At 43.7% G+C, this 24,125-nt stretch overlaps 1 protein-coding gene across 3 annotated transcripts in view; it reads left to right on the forward strand.

Annotated features, from left to right (window-relative positions):
- CNTNAP4 (contactin associated protein family member 4) overlaps positions 1–24,125 on the forward strand; it is a 2,124,586-nt gene that overhangs the window by 1,984,139 nt on the left and 116,322 nt on the right. For all 3 annotated transcript variants that reach the window (XM_069227637.1, XM_069227632.1, XM_069227640.1), the window contains exon 18: positions 20,530–20,769. In XM_069227637.1, coding sequence (XP_069083738.1) covers positions 20,530–20,769 — 240 coding nt within the window. The remainder of the gene's footprint in view (positions 1–20,529; positions 20,770–24,125) is intronic.

The following is a 24,125-nucleotide window of genomic DNA, read 5'->3' on the forward strand; positions in this document are numbered from 1 at the left end:
TGACCCTTTCAGCATTAGCTGAAGACATTCGTCTTTCTGGGATAATCTAAATATTCATCTTGTATATTTATGCTCATCATTTCAGCTATTTCCTTATCTAACATATGTTGTGCTTTTATTTCTGTAATATTTCTTTTGGTAGGCATACAAGCAGTAATACACATGGAGCAAAACATTGGACCACACTGAATACAGATACAGCATGTGAAAAATATTGCAATCATTGCACACAGGATAGTCAGTAGTTTCCAGCCTCAGGCAGAAACAAGAGCCCAAAACCATCCAGAAAATGTCCAAGTACCAATCTCTATGTGGATTTCTGCAGCAATTTTATGCAATTTAGATATTGCATCATATACTGAAGGTGAGTGATCAGGAATGAAAACACAGCAACTACTACCGATGATGCGACATGCACCACCTCGGTCAGCTAATATTACATCTAGTACCATACGATTTTGGAGCGCTACAATCCTCGCAATTTGGAGCTCCTCAATAATATTCCCAAGTGCCAGAGCTGCCTGATTGGTAACAGCTTCCACAACCCTGGTCAATCGTCTCACTTTCCTACTGTTTAACGCAGCACCCACAAAGGGGAACAACCCTAAATTAAAATCAACATATTGTTGCAGGCTAGTATCCGTTTGGTCTACCTCATTTGTACTTATTGCCCTTTTATATCTTGTTAATGATGCCATTGAACAGTTTAAAATCTCGGTGATACGATGCAGGGGCTAAAAACACAGGGGGTAATAGAAAAGATACATAACACACACCTCACCACCCAACAGGTAGTTGGTAATATCCATAGCTACCACAAACAAAATATGTATTATGTGAAGCTGTAAAACTACTATTATTTACACCCTCAATAGTTAAAATCAAGGTACAATCGCTTATCCCTACTGGAATTTGCCCAATGCTACGTATACATAAATCTGCTTTAGTTTTTGTAACAGAAATCACAAATTGTTCTTCCTTGTCAGAGTCTCTTATGTTTGTGAAGACATATGGTATTGAAACATTGTCCGGTTGATATTCTTCCCATTCTCATTTAGTTCCTTTGGCTTGGGGATACCCATCTTTGTCTTCGTAGCATACTTTATTGAGGCGAAAAAGAAGCCCACCCTTTGTACGTTTTCCAGATGCAAACAAAAGCATGTACCAAGCTTGACAAGAACCATTGTGTGAAAAAGGAAGAGGAATGAAAGGTGTTCCTCCTTTCTTTTGATGCGCAGGTATCATTCCACATACCCAACAGTTAGTAGAATTTGTAGCATTATGAGTATGATACAACATCTGAATGAAAGTATTATTGAATTACGATTGACGGTGCTTCTGCTCCTGATAGGGAAGCATAAAGTAATAGTGATCCTTTGGTACTGGAGTGGTGACAACAAAAAACTCACGAGCAGGAGCCTTCTTTTCAACAAACCAGGTGATTATTGCTATAACTACCAAAACAACAACAAACCCCATAGTACTAATGATCAGTTTGTTATTCTTTTTAGCAACAGTGATAATCGACCCTTTTAGAAATGAATTAAAAACAATCGTTGGAGCTCTTATCCCTGGGCAGCCGCTGATTTCTTCACCACGGGCCAAGACGGGTGTCACTACTCTAATGCATGGCTGATCCCCCTCCCTTGCCACATTGGCTCTCCGTTTCACTAAACCAGGGCGGTAGCTCAACCAGTTTAAAAAAAAAAAAAAGATTATTTCCTCGGTCTCAAATTATATCGTGACACTCCAGAAGTCGTATGGTCCAGGAAGACCTCTGCAGATTCGTCAGGTGATATAGCACGGCCTTTCTCCGTAGTCAAAATCTCTCGATGATCGGTCAGCACAGCAGGTTCCACCAAGGTAGGTAGCACTCTCTTCCAGTGAGTACTATGGACCCAATTCTTTCGGTTCGTCACTCGAACTGCTGTCCTTGTTGCAAGGAGCACCTGTTCTGGGCCTCGCCACCTTGGTTCCAAGCTGCTTGATCTTTCAAAGGACTTAATCATCACCTGCTCACCAGGTCGGAGTTCATGGCCTTCACCTGTAGATCTGTCAGAAAGTGCTTCTCGAACCTGTTGATGAATAGAAACCAAATTGTTGGTTAACTGTGCCAAATAATCATTCATCAGGACACAAGGTACATCATATACAGAATTTAGCTTAGGAACTCCCCAAATGTTCATTGGCCTCCCGAATACTATTTCATAGGGGGTCAGGCCTGTTCGAGAGTGTGGCACTGACTTAATAGACCATAATGCCAATGGTAATGCATCCGGCCAAGTTAAGAATGTGGAAGCCTGTATCTTCGCTAACTTCAGCTTCAAAGTAGCATTATACCTTTCCACCAACCCTGCTGATTGTGGGTGGAAAACCGCATGGAACTTCTGTTTGATACCTAATCCTTTCAGGACATACTTAATAACTTCCCCAACAAAATGAGGTCCATTATCATTCATTCCATATAAGTCTGCAAACACCAAACCTAGGGAAAAATTCTTTCAAAAGCACCTTCGCTGTGGTAATGGAAGTATTATCCTTTGTGGGGTACGCCTCTATCCATTTACTGAAGGCACATACCACCACCAAGACATACTTTAAATTGTTGCAGCGTTCAAGCTGAATATAATCCATTTGTAGAACTTCAAAAGGTGCAGTTGGTGTAGCAAACCCTCCCGCAGGAGTACGTGTCCCTTTTCCAGGATTGTATTGTAAACAGATCAAACAAGACTGTACTACTCTCTTAGCTGTACTGGAAATTTCTGGATGCTCCCAAACTTGCGTAAGCAACTTCGTTATTGTTACAGATCCAACATGTGCCAGCCCATGTGTCATCTGAACCATAGGTTGAACAAAAGCAATAGGCAATTTCCATTTATCCATCTGCTTATTCCGCCAAGCCCTCATCATCCAATTCTCCATCTTCAGACCATTGCTCACGTTCTTTCACAGAAGCAGATTTCTGTACATCTAATACGTCTTGTCTAGCATTATGCCAATGTTCAGCTTGTGACTTCACTACATACATGGAAGTAATACTTCGCTGCATCGCAGTCTCACGTGCTACGCGGTCTGCAAGAGCATTACCTTGTCCTATCTTATCGGTCACTTTCTTATGTGCACTACATTTCACAATAGCTAGTTTCTTTGGATATGTCAATGCAGTCAAGAGGTTATAAACTAACTCTCCATGCATTATCTGCATCCCGTGGGATGTGAGAAAGCCTCTCTCCTTCCAAAGCAAACCAAAATCATGAGCCACTCCAAAAGCATAGCGGCTGTCTGTATAAATGTTCACACATAAGTCAGTACTAAGCTCACATGCTCGTGTCAAAGCTATTAGTTCAGCTGCTTGGGCTGACTTCTGTGGTATACGGGCTGTCTCCACTACTGTGTGTATTGTGGTGATTGCATATGCAGCGGAGGTCGTACCATCTGGCAACTTCAAGCAAGACCCATCAACCCAGAATTCCCCGTCTATATCTGGAAGCGGCGTATCTTGTAAATCAATACGACCCTTTGTCTGTTCTTCAGTAAGGAATATACAATCATGTGTTTCTTGTGACTGAGGCTGAGTCACCGGATATGGCAACAAAGTGGCTGGATTTAGTGTTGCACATCTCTTCAGTGTAATGTGAGGAGCCAGCAATGTCAACTCATATCCTGTTATACGGGTGCTAGTTAAATGTTGTGTCTTTGTTTGATTTAAAAGAGCATCAACCGCATGGGGTACTAACACCAACAGCTTATGTGACAAAACTATCCCTTCACTCTGACGTCTTGACACAGCTGTTGCGGCAACTGAACGAAAACACCCAGGCAACGCTCGAGCGACAGGATCAAGTACTGCTGAAAAATATGCACGCTGCTTATCGCCATGTGTCTGTACTAAAACTGACAATGCACATCCATCTTTCTCATGTATGTAAAGTGCAAAAGGCTTCCTGTAATCTGGAGTACCTAACATTGGTGCTAAACAAAGGGCTTGTCGTAGCTGCAGGAAAGCAGTCTCACATTCATCTGTCCATGGGAGGGGCATTGGAGTATCTTTAGTCAAAAGTGCTAGCAAAGGTTTGACAATGTGTGAAAACCCTAATATCCATTGCCTACAAAAAAAAGAAGTAAGACCAAGGAATGCCTGAACATCTTTCTGAGTAGAGGGTACTGGTGTGTCTAAAATTGCTTGAATACGATCTGATGTAAGTGCACAGCCCTCCTTAGACAAAAGGTGACCTAAATAGGTTACCTTTGGTCTACAATATTGCAATTTCTTTCATGACACTTTATGATGGTGTGAAGCAAGAAAAGAAAGTAAGGACAAAGTGCACTTTTCACATTGCTCAGGGGTATCAGCCGCCAACAAAATATCATCAACAAATTGTATGAGAGCCACACCTTCAGGCAAAACAAAAGAATCAAGTTGTCGTTTTAACGCTTGACTATAAATACTTGGGGGCATATTTATACTCTGTTTGCGCCGGATTTGCGTCGTTTTTTTTACGCAAATCCGACGCAAAACTAACTCCATATTTATACTTTGGCGTTAGACCCATCTAGCGCCAAAGATCCTGGAGTTTGCGTCATTTTTTAGCATGGACACCTTCCTTGCATTAATGATATGCAAGGTAGGCGTTCCCATCTAAAAAATGACTCAGAGGCATGTGCGCCTTATTTACACTCCCGGGCAAAAATGACGCCCGGGAGTGGGCGGGTCAAAAAAAATGACGTCCAGCCGCTTTAGCGTCATTTTTTAACGCCTGGTCAGGGCAGGCGTTAAGGGACCTGTGGGCTCGGAAGGAGCCGAGAGGTGCCCTCCCATGCCCCCAGGGACACCCCCTGCCACCCTTGCCCACCCCAGGAGGACGCCCAAGGATGGAGGGACCCATCCCAGGGAACTTAAAGTAAGTTCAGGTAAGTATTTTTTTTTTTTTTTTTTTTGTGGCATGGGGGCCTGATTTGTGCCCCCCTACATGCCACTATGCCCAATGACCATGCCCAGGGGACATAAGTCCCCTGGGCATGGCCATTGGGCAAGGGGGCATGACTCCTGTCTTTGCTAAGACAGGAGTCATTTCAATGGGGGTTGGGAGTCAAAAAAAATTGCGCTAATCTGGTTGAGGCGAAACTTTTGCCTCAGCCTGACATGCCCCATTTTTTGACCCCAAGCTCCATTTTCCCCTACGCCGGCGCAGCCTGGTGTAAGTCATTTTTTTTTACGCACACCAGGCAGCTCGGCCGGCTAACGTCATTCCATAAATAAGGCGCCCGCATGGCGCTTTGGAATAGCGTTAAATCTTTTGACGCACAACTGCGTTGGCGCAGTTGTGCGCCAAAAAGTATAAATACGGCCCTTGGACTCTCCGTATAGCCTTGAGAAACTCTGCAAAATCTATATGATTGTTTATTCAAAGTAAAACCAAACAAATATCGGCTGTCAGGATGAATAGGGATCGAAAAGAAAGCATTCTTCAAGTCTATCACAGAGAACGTAGTTGCTGTCGGGGGAACCAAAGTAAGAAGTGTTGTGATGTCAGATACCACAGGATATTGTGGTATCACAATCTTATTGACTTCTTGTAAATCAATAATGAATCGGTAAATCCTAGTATCAGTATCCTTTTTCAGAATAGGAAGAATCGGACTGTTACAAACATTATACAGAACTTCCTCAACAACTCCAACTGCAATAAGATCATGCACAATTCGTGTGAGTGCTTCTTCGCCCTCCTGTGAAATTTTGTATTGAGGCAAACGTGGCAATACAGCTCCCTCCTTGACACTAATATGTACCGGTGGAATAATCATTTGTCCCACATCAGTATCTGAAGTAGCCCACAAAGTACTAGGGAGTAAAGCTAATGCAATATCCTCTTTAACAAGACAAACTCTTTCCATCACAGTATGATTATCATTTAAAATAACACGCACCCCTTCAGGAGAGCATCGTATTGTAGCCCTGAAATACTTGAGCATATCAAGACCCACAATATTGTCTGGTGTATTGGTAGAAAGCAAAAATGGACATGGAGCAGTAAATTTATCAACATGGAATGCAAGTGGTTGTGACAATGGGCTAGGGGAAGGTGTTCCATCGAAACCTATCAATGTAATGGTTAAGCCAGACAGGGGAGCCCTTGGAATCTATTATTTAGACAAAGCGCTACGAGTAGCTCCTGTATCAACCAGAAACTGATCAGTAGAACCCAAAACATGTGCTGTAACATAGGGACCCCTCTGATCTACTGGAACTTCAACTGATTCCTTACCCCATCCTAGGCAATCCTATGCATAAGCAGAATCTTGGAAATCAGGCTGCACATGGTTAGACATCTGGTATTGGTTCCGTCTATCAAAAGTGTTAAACCCATCCTGCCCTCGTACATTAGCATCAACCCTAGCATGATCACTTGTGCTTCTTCTTGGTCCTGAATATCCTGAGCGATTTCTCATTTGTCCCCGACCACGTGAACACTGCTGAACACGTAGTGCTGGACAATCAGCAGCCCAATGCCCAAATTTCTTACAATACGCACACTGATCAACAGACAAATTCGAACGAGTGTAAGAAGAACCATAAGATCCACATCCACCTCTATCACTACCTCTAAAAGGCAGACCATAAGCTTGAGCCAACATAACCTTGGTCTTTAAATCTTTAATCTTTTTATCCTCGCTACCTTTTGCTTCTAATTCCTGACGTTCATAATACTGAGCCATAGTCAAAAGAGAAACCGGAGTAGAGGTAGTCCATGAACTTTCACTAGCTTTTAGATGACTAGCTATTCCTGGTAACAGATTTGCGACATATTTATCGACAAACAAATGTCTGCCCGTATCATCTGACAATAACTGACCGCTAAAATCATGAAATGCTTCTTCAAAGCGTGTAAAGAAATCAGAGACCGATTCATCTGCCTTTTGCTTACAAGAAGCTAAAACAGTCCAATCTATCTTTTTAGAGGGAATACTCGTTTTTAACTTAACTAATATGGCTGCAGGAAGATCTAGAATCAACTGATATGGCTTTTTCGCAGGTTCCCTATCCCCGTCCATCTGTTCTAATTCTTTCCATGACGCCCCAAAAACTGCACGATCATCAATTTTACGAACAGTTCTCCACATATCCGGCGGTAATATCAATCCGAAAAATAAATCAATGTCAGCCAAAGTCATAGTACAAGAACTTATTGCTCCCTCAACTTCCTCATAAAAGGCGGCTGGATTTTTCCACGGGTCAGGTAATGCTGTTTTAAGTGCCATTACATCTGCCCTATTCAAAGGCGTATACACCCAATTATAAATAAAATAACCCTTAGCATCAACAGAAGTTTTATCATCAATTGTACCCAATTCTTTAGGAGGAACATACAGAGGCGCGGCCTCCTGCATTGGTTTCGCGTGAACTATCATAGTCTTATCTGTTCTGAAGATGGAAGCTTGCACCCCACCGGTCTGAGATGTCCGTGCAACTACGTCCACAGCCCTTTTCTCCTCTTGCAAGCGAACTGCCGTAACACATAATTTCACCAAACGCCTGATTGCATCAGCCACCTGGGAGAAAACAAAAAGACCATCATGCATTTGCTTTTGATCAGCTGCTACATCATCAGGCTCTAACTCATCAGAATATTTCCGATATAGTTCAATAACTTCTGAGCCAAATGCCTCAGTAAAATATAGCTGCTCCTTTTCCGCCCACCCTTTCATGTTGTCTAAAAGTTCAGAAGCAGAGACAACGCTACGAATTGTTTTACGAGCAATAACTCTAAGCTCAGACGCACGGTCAGCAGGCAACATAGTGCGACTGTCTCGTATCTTCTGTTGCTCCGAACCGGAGACCTTAGCTAACTCATGAGGGGCAGAAGGAATGACATACGGAGGTGGAGGGTGATCTAGTAACAAAAAAGCATCATGTAGTTTATTAAGGATAGGATAGAGAGTTTGCCTAACGGTGTATTGGCCAGTTACCTGTAATTTGCGTTCTTTCTCTTCTAGCTCCTTTAAGTCATTTATTTATTTCTTTCTCATTTCCAATGCTTTCACATATACATTCTTCCGCTGCTCTTTCTCAAGCAAGGCTTGCTCACACTTCACTCGCCAGCGCACTTCTTTCTTCCACATTCATACACAGTCAAACATATCTTGCCTAGACTTTCGCTTACACATACATTGTTCCACATACTCAATCTTTCGCAAATCAAATGACCCATGCATAGGCCAACGTAACTCAGGATCCGCACGAGTGTATTTATGCCATAATGTGCTGTACATTATAGAAGAAAGACCATGTTTAACATACATATCTCTATTTGGCGTCCCCTCTGGGGGTGCCGGTTGCGATTCTTCCAGTCTCAAATTGGTACCATTACAAAAGCAACACATCCTACGAAGTGCGCTAAAAACAGGCATGCCAAAAAATAGTGAAGAATATGCAATATTATAATCAAAGGTGCACTTAAGGTGCCGTTCAAATCAAAATTAAATTGGAGAAAATTCTCCTCATTACCTGCCTATATAAATTGCAATTTATATATCAATTCAAAGGACGCAAATTGACTAGTCACCCAAAACACGAGAGCCACAGTAAGTAGTGCTAAACTATATTACCAAACAAAGGCATCAAAACCCACAGCAAGTGCCGTAAAACGGCTCTTACCAATCACAGGGTGTCCAGGTTCTAACTGCCAAGTTCTAAAATCGACCAAATGGTCACTGCATGAGGAATGAACAAAAAGGATCTCAGTCGAGGACCGGCGCCACCTGGATGGTCAAATCAGAAAGAAGGGAAAAATGCTGTGGTTGCCAAGACTCGGGTCTCCTCAGGCATTGATCATCCGCAGTGAGATCCCAATCCTTCGTCGCGACCAATCCGTTGGGCATCCGAGTCGCCGATGAGTCCCTGTTCGGGCGCCAATTAGTTGAAGTAAGCCTCAGCAAGGCCTACTAGTGCAAGGGGTTCACCTTTCTCTGCACAAAGTCCTCAGACCATGTAAGAAGAAGTTGGCACAGGAACTGAAATAAAAAACAAAGTTTATTAAACCTCATGAGGTGGTACTACAGTTCAAACAGCACCCTTAGGTAATGTCTGAAGTAGCACACTGAACTGAGAGAGCATGGTCCTTTTATACCCACGCAGGGGCTAAAAGGAGGTGGTACAATTATAGAAACAAGACTTGCATACATGTAAGGTCATGTGGAAAATGCACAGTCGACAGGTAGGAGGAGCTAACAGTTTTCAAGGACTAACAGCTGCAGACCTTACTGAGCATGTGCGAAAGTGGGAGATGCTAAATATAACTTGCCACTAGGCAGATTTTCAAGAGTAGTTAACAGAAAGGTAGGACAGAGCAAATGGTGAGCACATGGCAGCATGTGGCAGAGAAAATGGCTGCCATGAATACAAAATGGATTCCGCGAAATGTTCACAATAGTTACTAAATACAAGATGTCTTCTGCTAATGCTTAATCTAATCGCTGCTAAACTACATCAGTGCATGGTATTTTCGACGCAAACAAGGTACTTTGTGTAAACAAGAGACAACGGTTGATTTCTGAGATTTAAGACTCTTTTTAATCTTGCAAAAGTAATATCTCAACTTGTGTTTACTGAATCTTTATCGTTTTGACCTTATTTTAACCAGATAAATATCATATATTTTTCTAAACCTGTGGAATGTATTTTTGTGGTGTTTTCACTGTTACTGTATGATTTATTGCACAAACACTTTACACATTGCCTTCTACGTTAAGCCTGACTGCTCAGTGCCAAGCTACCAGAGGGTGGGCACAGGATAATTTGGATTGTGTGTGACTTACCCTGACTAGGATTGTGGTCCCTACTTGGATAAGGGTGTAAACCTCCACCAACTAGAGACCCCATTTCTAACATTGGTGGCAGCGATGGGATTCGAACCCACGCCTCCAAAGAGACTGGAGAGATTGACCTAGCTAAGCTGGAGACATACACTATCAGCCAGCTGAAAGGGTTCTGCATGGGGATGGGAGTACCCACCTGGGGAGCCTCCAAGAAGAAGGAATACCAAAAGGCACCGAGGGCCTGGGCAGAAGCCTGTTCACAAGAGAATGTTGAAATAGAAGAGCCAGAGGATGTCTCTCCATAGGATTTGCCAACAGTATTGGGGGATGAAACCCCTGGATCTGTGCCCCTTGCTAAACCAGGGAGCAGTGTCTCAAGTCACTGCCTGACTGCAGAGGAAGGGAGGGAGGAGAGACAGTCTCAACTGCAGTTGGTCAGATCAAACATGAAGGCAGAGGAGAGAAAAGCTGAGAGAGATGCCAAACAAGCTAAGGCTGACAGGGACTTGGCTGAAAAGAAACTCCTTCTCGATCATGAACTGAGTCTGAAAGAGCTGGAGCTCACGTCTAGGCAGTCAGAGTGCAGCATTGATGGTTGTAGCACACCTACAGGACCGGCTGAAGACAAAAAGGTTTGTATACCCAAAGATGTGGTGCCAAGTTATGTCATGGAGATGACAATGACAAATGGTTTGATGCTTATGAAGTTGCACTAAGGGTTCATGGGGTTCCTGAAGAGCAATAAGGGGTTGTCCTGTGGAAACACAGACCAATAATTGGGAGGGACACACTCCTCTCATTAGAAAAGAAAGACCAGAACATTACCTGCTCATGAAAGCCATTTTAATTTCCAAGTTTGGACTGTCCCATTAAAAGTATCACCAGATATTTAGGGACGGTATCAAACTCTCCAACCGAACTTGGGTAGAAGTTTATGATTCTTCTAGCAAGGCACTGAATGGATGGGTGCAGGGTAGTAAAGTGGATGATTTTATGGGCTTATATAATTTGATCCTGATAGAGCATATGCTCAGTATTTGCTTTACAGAGTTGCTCCAGCACCTGATTGACAGTAAGCTGACTGATCCCAGGAAGCTTGCTGAGGAGGGGGATCTCTGGGCTAGCAACAGGCTGTCCACAAAGGTATTTGGGGGGGACACCCACAAAGGTGGTCAGGGCTCCTACCAGAGGAAAAAGGGGGGATAAAAACTTCAAAATAAGGAGTTTTCAAAAGGCCCCCAAAATAATTCCCAAGGGAATAGTGGTAACCAGTCCCAGTCTGATTCCAAGAGGAAAGGGTTTCTTGACCATAAGACAGGTAGTTTTGTACCCCAATGTGCAGAGTACTCCAAATATGGTCACTCTAAGGGCGACTCCAAGTGTCCCAAGAGGGCACACCCCACCATTGGAGGGTAGACACCTGGGTTGACTAATGTAGCACTTGGGGAGGAGGTAGTCCCAGTTAGTTTTGTGGAACAGACAGATGTAACCCTAGTGTCCCTGGGGTATGCAGAGATGGTGCCAAAAGCCCACATGCCAGCAAATACTTCCAAGTATAGGCAGTGTGTCACCATCAATGGGCGGGACACAGGAGCCAGCATGACTATTGTCAGGGGTCAGCTGGTGTCAGCTGCTTGGTCCTCCCAAACACATTCCACTAAGTCATAGTCGCTGACAATCACGAGAGCCAGCTACCAGTAGCTCTGGTTCCCTTTGAGTGGGGGGGGGTCTCCGGTACTCTAAAAGTAGCTGTGAGACCTGCCATGCCTCTAGATTGTCTGTTAGGCAATGACCTTGAGAACACTACCTGGAAGCAGGTAGAGCTAAGGTCTCACTTGGAGATGTTGGGATTGCCTGAGTGGGTCTGCATGACCACAAGGTCCATGGCTGCTTGGGAGAGGAGTAGAGCCTGGAAGAATGGCCCAGACAGCTGCCAAGGAGAGGGGCATAGGGTGTGGGAAACTGGTTCCAGAAGTTCCTTCAGGGGTCGACGGGGTCCCTGAGGAAGAGGCCCACTAATCAACCGGGGAAGACATTGCTGCCCTAGGTGACCTGTCTGAGCTTGCTGGCTGGCAAGTTGAGGGTGGGCCCACCAGGGAAGAATTCTGCAAGGTGCAGAAAGAGTGCCCTACTCTTGAGGGTTTGAGGCAATAGGCCTCAGCTCAAGCAGCAGGTGAAGCTTCTGGTGATCACCTTACATATTGGCAGATTCATCTCCTTTACAGTGAGTCTTAGGTACTGGAGGATGGGGCAGCACGTGTGCTGGTGGTCCCCCAGTGTTACCGGGCCTTCCTACTGGGCCTGGCTCACGACATTCCTTTGGCAGGACATTTAGGGCAAGACAAGACATTTGCCAGGCTTGTCACCCAATTTTATTGGCGCTGAATGTGGGCAGCCTCAGATGCATTATGTAGGTCCTGTACCACCTGCCAGGCCAGTGGGAAGACAGGGTAAAGGCTCAAGGTCCCCCTGATCCCACTCCCCGTTGTTGACACTTCCCTTAAAAGGGTGGCATCAATGTCATTGGTACATTGGACCCCAAAACTGCCTTAGGCAACAGTTTTATCCTTGGTTTGGTGGCCAATGCCACCCACTACCCAGAGGCAATCCCTCTGGGGACGGTGACTGCACCGGTGGTGACCAGAACTCTAATAGGGATCTTCACCCATGTGGGGTTCCCAAAAGAGATAGTGTCTGACAGAGGCACAAACTTCATGTCTGCGTACATGAAGTCCATGTGAGTTGCATGTGGGGCGACCTACAAATTCACCATGCCCTATCATCCTCAATCCAATGATCTTGTGGAGGGATTCAACAAGACCTTGAAAGGCATGGTCACAGGCCTCCCTGAGGCCATGAGGCATATGTGGGATGTCCTCTTGCCATGCCTTTTCTTTGCTTACAGAGAGGTACCATAGAATGGGTTAGGGTTCAGTCCCTTTGAACTTCTCTATTGGTAACCTGTCAGGGGACCCTTAAGCATTGTAAAAGAGGGGTAGGAGAAAGTTTCCAAGGCACCCCCTCAGGATGTGGTCACCTACATGCTGGCCCTCAGCAACCAGATGCAACACTTCTGGAAAAAGGTAAAGAGCAACCTCGAGGCCAGTCAAGAGGTGATGAAACACTGGTACGACCAGAAGGCCACCTTGGTGGAGTTTCAGCCTGTAGACAAGGTTTGGGTGATGGAGCTCGTAGAGCCTAGAACTCTCCATGACCACTGGACTGGCCCTTTTGAGATCAAGGAGCGTAAAGAGAAGGCCACTTACTTAGTGGACCTCCAGTCCCATAGGAACGGCCTAAGGGTTCTCCATGTGATCCGACTGAAGCCTCATTTTGAGAGGACTGAGGTCAATATGCTTCTGGTGACAGATGAGGGTGTGGAGGAGGAGAGTGAACCTCTTCCCGACCTCCTCTCTGCCACGTAAGCAATGAGTCAGTGGAGGGAGTAACTCTCTCTGACTCCCTGACCCTGGACCAGTGAGGGGACTGCTACCAGTTACTGTTTTCCCTCACCCCTGAACTCACACACTTGTATATCTATGACATTGACACCGGAGACAGTCCCCCTGTAAAGAACAAAATGTACAGATTGTCAGACAGAGTAAAGTCCAGCATCAAGGAGGAAGTTGCCAAGCTGCTGGCTCTTGGGGTGATTGAGAAGTCCAGCAGTTCCTGGTCTGGCCTGTGGTACTGGATCTTAAGGCTGCGGCACCCGGTGCTAAGTCAGGACTTAGGTTCTGCATCGACTACCGGGGTCTCAATTCTGTCTCAATTCTGTCACAAAGACAGACGCTCACCCCATCCCCTGAGCTGATGAGCACATAGACAGGCTAGGCGCTGCCAAATTCCTCAGTACCTTTGATTTCATATCAGGGTACTGGCAGATCTCCTTGACTGAGAGGGCTAAAGAGAGATCCGCTTTTTCCTCTCCTGAGGGACAGTACCAGTTCAGAGTGATGCACTTTGGGTTGAAAAATACCCACCCTACCTTCCAACGGTTGGTTAACCGGGTCCTAACTGGGAAGGATGCTTTCTGCACTGGCTACCTAAAAGACATTGCTGTCTACAGTTTCAGCTGGGAGGAACACCTGCCCCACCTCCAAGAGGTGCTCCGGGCCCTAAAACAGGCAGGCCTGACAATCAAGGCCAGTAAGTGCCATATTGGGCAGGGTTCCGTGGTGTACTTAGGACACATATTAGGTGGTGGCAAGGTGCAGCCCCTCCATGCCAAGATTGAGACAATCACGGCCTGGCAACCACCTAGAACCCAAACAGAAGTGAGAGACTTTTTAGGCCTCACTGGATACTACCGTAGGTTTGTCAGGGGTTTTGGTTCCATATTGACCCCTTTTGACAGAACTAACATCCAAAAGGCAACCTAGGTGGGTGAATTGGACATAGGCTTGTCAGAAAGCATTTGACTCTAAAGGAAGCCATGTGCACGGCACCCATGCTCAGGCCCCTGACTACTCCAAGGAGTTCTTTGTGCAGATGGACACTTCAGAGCATGGCATAGGGGCGGTTCTAGTACAGCTGAATGAGGAGGGCCTAGACCAACCAGTAGCCTTTTTTAGCAGAAGGCTATTACCACGGGAACAGAGGTGGAGTGCCATTGAAAGAGAGCCAATTGCTGTGGTCTGGGCACTGAAGAAGCGGAGACCATACATGTTTGGGACTCACTTCTGGGTTCAGATAGACCACAGGCCCTTCAAAAGGTTCATGCAGATGAGGGGTGAAAATTCTAAACTCTTGAGGTGGTCCATTTCCCCACAGGGGATGGACTTTATGCTGGAGCATCGCCCGGGGACTGACCACGCCAATGCTGATGGTCTCTCTAGATTCTTCTGCCTTTGTGATGAGAGCTCCCAAGGGGTTGGACTGCTCTCCTCGCTTTCAGCTGGGGTGGACAAGCTAAAATCCAGACACATTTTCTATAAGTTCTCAAATATCTACCTCATCGATGTCAGTAAAACATTCTACTATGGGTTCATTTTTCCCATGGAAATCACAGTTTGTGCTCTAGAGAAGTAAAATCAGGAAACATTTTCTATAAGTTCTCAAATTCCTACCTCATCCATGTCAGTAAAACATTCTGTTATGCAGAGTGAAACGTATTTCAACACCAGCATCAGTCTGTCATCTTACTCATGAGTGAGCAACTGCAGCTTTACCACAGAGGTCTAAATAACAACTAGAGTGCTAATATGTTGTATTCAAGACAAAGAAAAGGTACTTCTGAATGCCATGTTGTTGGAATAGGAGCTGTTGAATGCAAGGATTTTCCATAGGAGCATGCAGAAGTAAATAAACATAGAGATGATAATGGAGGAATGAAACCAGTTTGTTTAAAATGTGAAGAGATGTATGGGTTTTAACCTTAATGTATTTTTAAAGGGGGCTAAAAATACTTAAAGAGGGAGATGAGTGCATAAGTGCAGCTTCCCCTTTCCACATCCGTTTACTCACCCTAACTATCTTCTCAGTTGCTTAAAAGCTCCCTCATTTTAAAAAGTTAATTTTTTGTGCAGCTGTGGTTAGGCACCCACATGGGCACAGACCCAATGGATAAACTCTACTGCACAAAGTCAGAGGCTCTGCGCAATGGTGGTTGGTCGCCTGCTGGGGATTTATTGTAGGGACTGCCTTTGAAGGCAGGTATGTAACCAATGCCATTTGAGGGTGGCCAACGCTGTGCTCTATGCAGTTTAGGTGTCAGTGATGGATTGTAGACAGAGCCTGACCATGTGGCCAGGTCCTGCACCCATCCCTCGCTGAGCACGGCCAAAGCCCTTGGGCAACAAGAGTTGTGTGCTTATGAAGGGTTGAGTACTGGTCCAATTGTGAATATGATAAAAAAATCTAGGAGTGGGCATAAATTGCAAATTTTGCTGTGGTGGAATTATATTGAATTACTGCAAATTTCTCTGATATTCCATGTAATTGCATGAGAAGAGTAAGCATTATCACTATTCTCTTAATGCAAAAATGCCCCTTGCATGCAAAATGGACACACAAATGCATTTTGCACTAAGATATAGTGCTAATTGCAGCATAATATGAATAGTAGCATGGGTTTTTGCATCCAAATGGACCTGAGGATGCATTTTGTGTTAAGAAGAGGATTAAATACAAAACAACACAAAACATCAACATGACGTTGCTCGTTAGCTAAATTTGTTGTTTCTGTGCTTATTTTTCCCCACATTACTCTTAATTATCTGAGCGAGCGTATTCCTTAAATATTGGTAATTCCAAATTAAATGCGTATGCAAATTACTGAAATTACTCTGATTACTGCAGCATAATTAAATTACTCGCAGGCAAAAAAACTAATTCAATGAAAAAATAAAGGTTAATGTGACATTATAGTTGGGTTTTGAAATGGGACAAGAACTTACATTAAAACCAAAAAAGGTTGAATATGCCAGTTATATTTTAATCAATTAAATCTAGCTTGCACCATCATCATGCACTGTTTATGACCTCACATATTATATCATTTATGATATGTTAAATCACATTGCTCGTGACATTACTCATTAGATTCAAAGAAAAATATTATTCAAATTTCTAATCAGTACCTTGGTCCTTGAGAGAATATGTAAATTCATAAGCAGTGCATGATGGGGCTTATAGTTATAGCTATTGCATCCCGCCTTCTATTGTTTATAACCTCACATATTACATCACTGATGAAATGCTTAATTACATCAGTGGTTATATCACTGATTACCTCTCAAATGATCAGTGGCAAACCAGTAAAGCGGGCTTATGGGAGCTTTTTCAGCTGCCTCCTCTGGCTCTATAACTTCTCATTCTTCACGATTTCTGGATCTCAGTATTAAAGTCCCCCTATTTAAGAAGAAGCTGTCCCCTACTAGGCAATGTTCCATATGGTGCTGTGGATCTTGTCATTAGAATAACTTTCCAAGCTTTTGAAAACAAGTCCTTTGAAGCAATGAGTCCTATTGCTTGAGGCTAGTGATTGACGACTACTTGCCTTGAGATATACAGGCTTTTGAGCAGAAAAGTACAGCTCTATCACTGACCTCCGGTCTTACCAGATACACAGCATATTTGGCGGACTGACATTGGCATCATTAAAGCAATTTCTGCGGAAACCAGTGTTACGCAAGTGAGCTTTTATTGTAGCTGCCTTTATTATGTCAGGGCAGTGTCATGGGACTGAGATCAGGGTCTTTACCTTCTCCTGTGAAGGTATTTGAAACTTGCACTGAGGCTAACACGGTTTTGTATGTTATATAAAACATTTTTATTGTTACCAAATTCAAAAGTACTCCTTTTATCATAGAGAAAGAGAAATGTTGAGAGGATACTCCAGGATTCCCACATGTGACCGTCGGGTTAAACGGAGATATGGGTACATATGTTGACTTAGAACCAGACCAAATTCAAGTAGTTAGGAGAGGTGACACTGAGTCATACATGGTTATTGCAGACAGGCTTGCAGGATTTGTCTTTTGACAGCAAAATGCAGAGCTCTGTGTTTAAAGGCAGGTTAAGAGAAAGAGTGAGCTATTAAACTTATTTGTAAATTCTTATGTTTGGGCTAAAATATATTCACTTTCTACTTGAATGCTGCATTGCTATTTGATAGAGATCATACTGCAGGAGCAAAGTAGGCACTTCCTTTACACCAACTGGGTCTGCTCTCACTCTTCAGTGAACCTGTTGCTTGCTATAGTTTAAACAAGGGGAAGTAACATTGTCAATTATATGGGATGGGCAACATATTTAGAGATCATGTGATGATAGTTGTCCTTCCATAAAGATTTCCAGAATTAAGTACTTGTTGGATCATTTGCAGTTTGCAGAGATGGTACTTTGCCAAAAACATGGCGGAGTACTCTGTTCGCCAAACTGATGGCCTGTCTGCTTTATCTCGAGTGTGATGGTCTCTCATGTTTTCACCCGTGGCCCCCATTCAGGCTTGGCTGGCTGCAAACTTACACCGATAGCCTGGCGGACATGGACTGTGGGTCTAAGGACCCCAGACAATCCATCCAATTTAGTGCAGAAACTCGGATGACCTTTTTTTCCTGTTTGTGACTGCCAGGAAAATCTGGTGGTTCTAGATATAAAATGGACATAAAAATGGACTGCCGCACACTAGGATCAAATTCCCAGCATGTCAGGGCCATTATTTTCTGTTTTTGTAATAACAAACTACCACTTTAAGAGTTTGTGAAAACGAAAACGCTTGTGGAGTGGTCATATGAATTAGGATGGCCATGCAGCAAAAAGTGCCTGGAGATCTCTGCCAGACAGATGGAGATCGCTAAATATGACAGGCTGCATTTCACCAGTCTCTAACTAATCTCCAGTATCACCTTATTTTAAGTCTCATGTATTCAAAAGATGTATAAATAAAAAATGTCTAAATGCATAGAAGATTTATGTGCCAATCCCTTTCATCCATTGGTCTGTTTAACTGCAATTCATATTTTGCTTCAACCAACACCAGATTCTCGTAAATTAGGCCCTCAATGGCTAAAGTTGGCAACAGGAGTGCCAACTTTAGCCACTGAGGGGCTCATTTACGAGAATCTGGCGCATTAGCATCGAGTCAGATTTCTTGAGCCTGTCACACATCCCCTAACGACACCATGAATGCGCTGTATTTACAATACAGAGCTCCATGGTGCACATTTTCACAGATGCGAGAAATTCTGACACATCTGTTGCCACTAAACTGATGCATTGCTGGAGTTGCGTCATTAAACTGACGCAACTCCAGCAATGCGAGGAGAGTCCCATAAGAAAAAACCCTGTGTAAAATGTTGACATTGAAGTGTGTAAAGATAGTAAAGATCTCTCTTGACAAACTTACAAGATGAGGTTGAGGTAATGTGTAAGAGCATTAGTATTTTTAGATTTTCCAGAATGTGATAACATTGAGAAATACAATGTTAGCAGTTGTAAAGTTTGCTATTAATCCTTAAGATTTTTATGTGGCTGTCATTTTCATGTAGCTGATATAGCTGCCATTTTAACTGTATAGTTGTTGTAGCACTAACTGCCTTTATTTGGAAATCTCTATATTTTTCTTAACTAAGAACACAATATTGTGTAATAAAAAGTGATACAGTCTTAGAACATTCCTGCTTTGGAACCCGATGTGTTGCGCAATAAATATGTGAAAGTCCAAAAATGAACATGTTTCTATACGATTGAGGCTATTATTTCTAGAAATGTTAAGATCGCAAGTTTGAACCCCATCTTGGCAAACTCAGAATTCCACCCTTCTTTAGTAGTAAACTGACTAACGTTACATTGGGTGATAGAGACGTGTTATTTACAGTAATTATAAACTGCAGGACATTGTTATTATTATTATAACCTTTAGAATTAAAATAGATAAATAAATTCCAGCAGGAGATGTGATATTTTCAGATATTCCCATATATTGTGCTATATTATGGGAATATTTTATTCGAACAATATAGAACCAATATGAAAGCTATGTAATAGGTATCTTTGTAGCACATGTCGTTACTAGCTTATATTAAGCTGCCTAACGAGGAATGAAAATCAGGAAAGAATAAACGACTGCTCCCTTCTCCATACTACTCTTTTAAGCCACTGTTTCTTACCCAGGAGCGTAGCTTGGTCAGTCTGATTGGTGGGGGAGGGGGTAATCAGATTTCCCAACAATCACGCAGGGACATCTTGTTAAAACACATTATACAAGAAGCAGGACATGAGAGGGGCTTAAGGGGCAGTGTAAGCAAACTGTGCGGACTGTTAGCGGTACTTAAAACACAATATTTTTCAAACTAATCAACATTTTTTAAGTCCTTCAAAATAGAGACAAGAGTGTCTGTATGTTTTTTATCTGTGTGTGCATGTAAAAATCTAGGTTGACATTTGACATACTCCTCACAATACCCCACTGAAATCCCTTTTACCCAACTATTTACTACAGAATTCATTATTAGGTGGGTGTAACACCCCAAACATCCCCCAGAGCTATGCCAATGTTCCTACTTCCCACGCACCGTCAGCTTGTCATCTCAACCCCTTGGTGCTGTGTACACTACCAGCCACTCTTTCGAGAGACAGCCTTCTTAAGTTGGTTTTTAAACCACCCCAAGATCGCAGCCCACAAATGTAGAATGGTCATCTTCTACTGAAATTGTTATAACCTAACAAACCAGATTAAAAACTGGCCAATGTGAATGTGTGCACCTGTGGTGGCCATCTTTTAACAGTATTCGTGAAATATAACTAAATGCTAAATGTATAATATAACTACTGCAGATGCGAACACATCCATGGGGCTTTCTTTGAAGAGTTTTTCTAGAATATTAGAAATGCTTTAAAAGATGATTGCTGTGGAAGCATGTGCTCTCATCTATTGACTGTGTTGTGTAATATTTCAACAAATGTTGCTCAAACATGGCTCCATTATATATGCACACATGAACTGGAGACATTTCATAGCAAATTGGTTTGCCAATGCTTGTTTGTATTGAAATTTACTCTTTAATTATTACTTTTTCCTCGGATGTTCCCCCCAAAAAATATTTGCTTTACTTTGTGTAGTTATTAATATGCTTAGTAGTAGTCTTACTTGGGATGCATGTGCTCATACTCTTCATACTCTCTTGAGGATATTATTACTTTGTGGCCATGAAAGATTTTATAAAAAAAGAGCAAAGAATTTATAAAAATAATTTAACTGTATTTCAGGTGCCACTGCCTCCAGACAGAAGGGATTTCTGGGCTGCATCCGCTCTCTGCAATTGAATGGGGTTGCTCTTGACCTGGAAGAGAGAGCCAAGATAACCCCTGGGGTTGAAGCAGGTTGTCCTGGCCACTGCAGCAGTTATGGAAACCTGTGCCACAATGGAGGAACTTGTGTGGAGAAGTACGCTGGATTCTCTTGTGATTGCACTTCATCTTCTTACACTGGGCCGTTCTGCAAAAAGGGTAAGTAACGCAATGCCACCTCTGTACATTCATAAATAAATTTAGAACAGACGTTTATTTGATGTATTTTTAAATGGAACATATTAATTATGTTGACTCGATAAGCATGTTGAAAATAAATTGACTTCAGCCTAATAGGATTAATTTCCTTTCCCACAATTGCCAAATCTCTTTGTGCGGGTCAAGCAATCGTTTATACTGGTTTTACAGAATTAGGTGGACTGATTACACCTTGTAGCTGCATAAAACAAAATCTTGCTAACCAATTAGAAGTACTCAATAGATTAACCTGATGCAGTTCTGCAGGTGCCTTTAGTGTTTGGCTTGCCTGTTGGGCTATCAGGTACCGCCAGATGGGCAGCTTGAAAGGGCCAAACTGTGGCCTGGTTTCTTAGTCCTCATGGTCTGGTTTGTTTGGCCCAGTGCACTAGTTTTGGCAACATCCGACATCACAACCAAACCAGCTCCAAGCCTCTCATATTGACACTAGTATCACTGCAAAGTGCAAACTAAGAAATAATTCTATCTCAGCCCAGGCACCATTGTAGTACGTTGCAGCTGCTCGTGATGAACCCACCACCAAACAACTACAACAGACAGTGATTACTCTCCATCTTCTCCTCATTACCTGTAGTAACAGTTGTGTTTTTCAGATGCACCCTGCAGTTTGTGACATCAACGAAGGAGGTGGGCCCACGACACAGGTTTCAGGGGCATTTAAATATAAACCCCCCCACACCTACCAAAATGCTGTGACCTGACACAATGGAGCTATGGAATTATGATCAGAGCATCTGGAGGCTAGGGACATGCCTTCCGCTAGTGTGAGATTCAGACTGGTGTGGGTGGGAGCTCAACTTTCAAATGTGTGACCGTTACTCATTATGAGGGAAACTTGAAGTTCCTGAAAATAATTACATTAAGAAGCCTCTGACATTTCCGTCTACAAGGTGTAACTGTTCAACCAACTGTACGCCACTCAAAAAAGCACCTCACCTCGAGAGGCATAAGATTTTGGTGCAACCCAGGTTTACAAGCTTTTGTAAAATTTGAGGATGTGTCAAAATCCAGGGGTGTTGCTTGGGAAAACCCACTGTAATGCCCATGGGAAGCCTGCCTGGCATAGAGTGAGGAAATGCAGCGGCTTGTGCTGCCTTGACTTATTTCCGTGTCTATGAGGGAATTCAAAGCCATGCAAAGTGGGTTCGCGTGGCCTCATAGATATTGTTGAGAAGTTTGTGCCGCAGCATCACAAAGAGTGATGCAGTGGAGGTGGAAGCCTGTCATAAATATGCCCCTGAATCTGTGAATTAAAAGGCTGTAAACTTCTCCCTTTTTGGGGTTTGCCACTGAGGAGTGTCCCGGATCTGCCATTTTACCCATGCCATCTCACTGTGCTGTGCAATGATAAGAGAAGGGGAGGGAGCATGAAAGGCCTGCAGAAAAGTTGGTGTAACCCAGCACCTCCCATTCACTCCCATACAACAGGAGAACAAGCAGACAATATTTATGTTCCCACACACCTAATAGACAATCCAGAAGATATGTGACAAAGTTCTGAGCTGCCAGGATATACAAGTGTCACTTTCTTTTTTTAGTATGGGACCACTTTTTGTTGGTGCCTGGGCTGATTTTAAGTCCCTCTCCAACACTGGGTGCTTTGACTGTTGAACATTCCATATGTACTCATTTAGGGCACAACTATTGCCTCTTTCTATACATTCTACATGTTAGAAATGGGGTCTTTGGTTGGCAGTCAGGTACTTGCCCCCTGTCCAAGCAAGGACCTTCACTCTAGTCAGGTTAAAAGAGAATCACCCTCAGCTAACCCCTGCTTACCCCCTTGGTAGCATGGCACGAGCAGTAGGCTTAACTTCAGAGTGCTAGGTATAAAGTATTTGTGCCAACACACAGTAACTTAATGAAAACACTACAAAATGGCACAGCACAGGTTTTGAAAAATAGAAAACATTTATCTAAACAAAACAAGACCAAAACGACAAAAATCTACAATACACAAGTCAAGTTATCACTAAGAATTAAAAAAGAGTCTTCATGTAATTGTAAACACAACGCTAACACTATTAGCATGAAAATGTACCTTGGGTGCATCAAAAATAACCCCACACGGATGAGTGTACGTCAAAAAGGGCTTGCGATGCGTGGATTTCACTCACAAGCGAAACCTTGCATTGTTTCTCATTTAGTCGGGTCAGCGTGTGTCGTTTCTTCTCTGCGCAGCAGATCGATGCATCAATCCGGGCAGCACTCTCAGGTCCAGGCAGGCCTTGCATCGTTTTTGCCCGCCCAGCGGTGTTTGTGTCAGAAATTCAGCCGTACGATGATCCGAAAACCATGCAGCGCAGGTTGTGATCTCACCGGTCTCTGTCAGTGATGCTGCGCGTCATTTCTCCAGCCGCGGGGATCGATCTTCCAGATGTGTTGCAGGTGAGTGCCGATTTTCAGCCATGAAGCCGGCGGCGAGTCGATTTTTCTGCCGCAGTTCGGAGTCACGTCGATCCTTTCCCTGCCCAGCGGTCTGTGCGTGGATTTCTCACTTTTGGGCTGCCAGCTTCTCTTCTCAGGGTCCCAGGAACTGGATGGGCACCACTTGGCAGAGAAGGGGTATCTCCAGAGGCTCCAGGTGCTCGCAGAGAGAAGTCTTTGCTGTCCCTGAGACTTCAAACAACAGGAGGCAATCTCTAAATCAAGCCCCTGGAGAGTTTGTCACAAGAAGGATGGCAACACAAAGTCCAGTCTTTGTCCTCTAGCACAGGCAGAAGCAGCAACTGCAAGATAGCTCCACAAAGTACAGTCACAGTCAGGGCAGCTCTTCTTCCTCAGCTCTTCAGCTCTTCTCCAGGAAGAGGTTCCTCTTGGTTTCCAGAAGTGTTCTAAAGTCTGTGGTTTTGGGTGCCCTTCTTACACCCATTTTGCCCTTTGAAGTAGGCATACTTCAAAGGAAATTCTCTCTTGATTGTAAAATCTTCCCTTTCCCAGGTCAGGCCCCAGACACACACCAGGGGTTTGGAGACTGCATTGTGTGAGGGCAGGCACAGCTCTTTCGGGTATGAGTGACCACTCCTCCCCTCCCTCCTAGCACAGATGGCTCATCATGAAATGCAGACTACACCCCAGCTCCCTTTGTGTCACTGTCTAGTGAGAGGTGCAACCAGCCCAACTGTCAAACTGACCCAGACAGGGAATCCACAAACAGGCAGAGTCACAGAAATGGTTTAAGCAAGAAAATGCCCACTTTCTAAAAGTGGATTTTTCAAACACTCAATCTTAAAATCAACTTTACTGAAAGATGTATTTTTAAATTGTGAGCTCAGAGACCCCAAACTCCACATGTC

The sequence above is a fragment of the Pleurodeles waltl genome, chromosome 1_1 (genome assembly GCF_031143425.1).
Source record: "Pleurodeles waltl isolate 20211129_DDA chromosome 1_1, aPleWal1.hap1.20221129, whole genome shotgun sequence".
In the NCBI taxonomy this organism is placed as follows: domain Eukaryota; kingdom Metazoa; phylum Chordata; class Amphibia; order Caudata; family Salamandridae; genus Pleurodeles; species Pleurodeles waltl.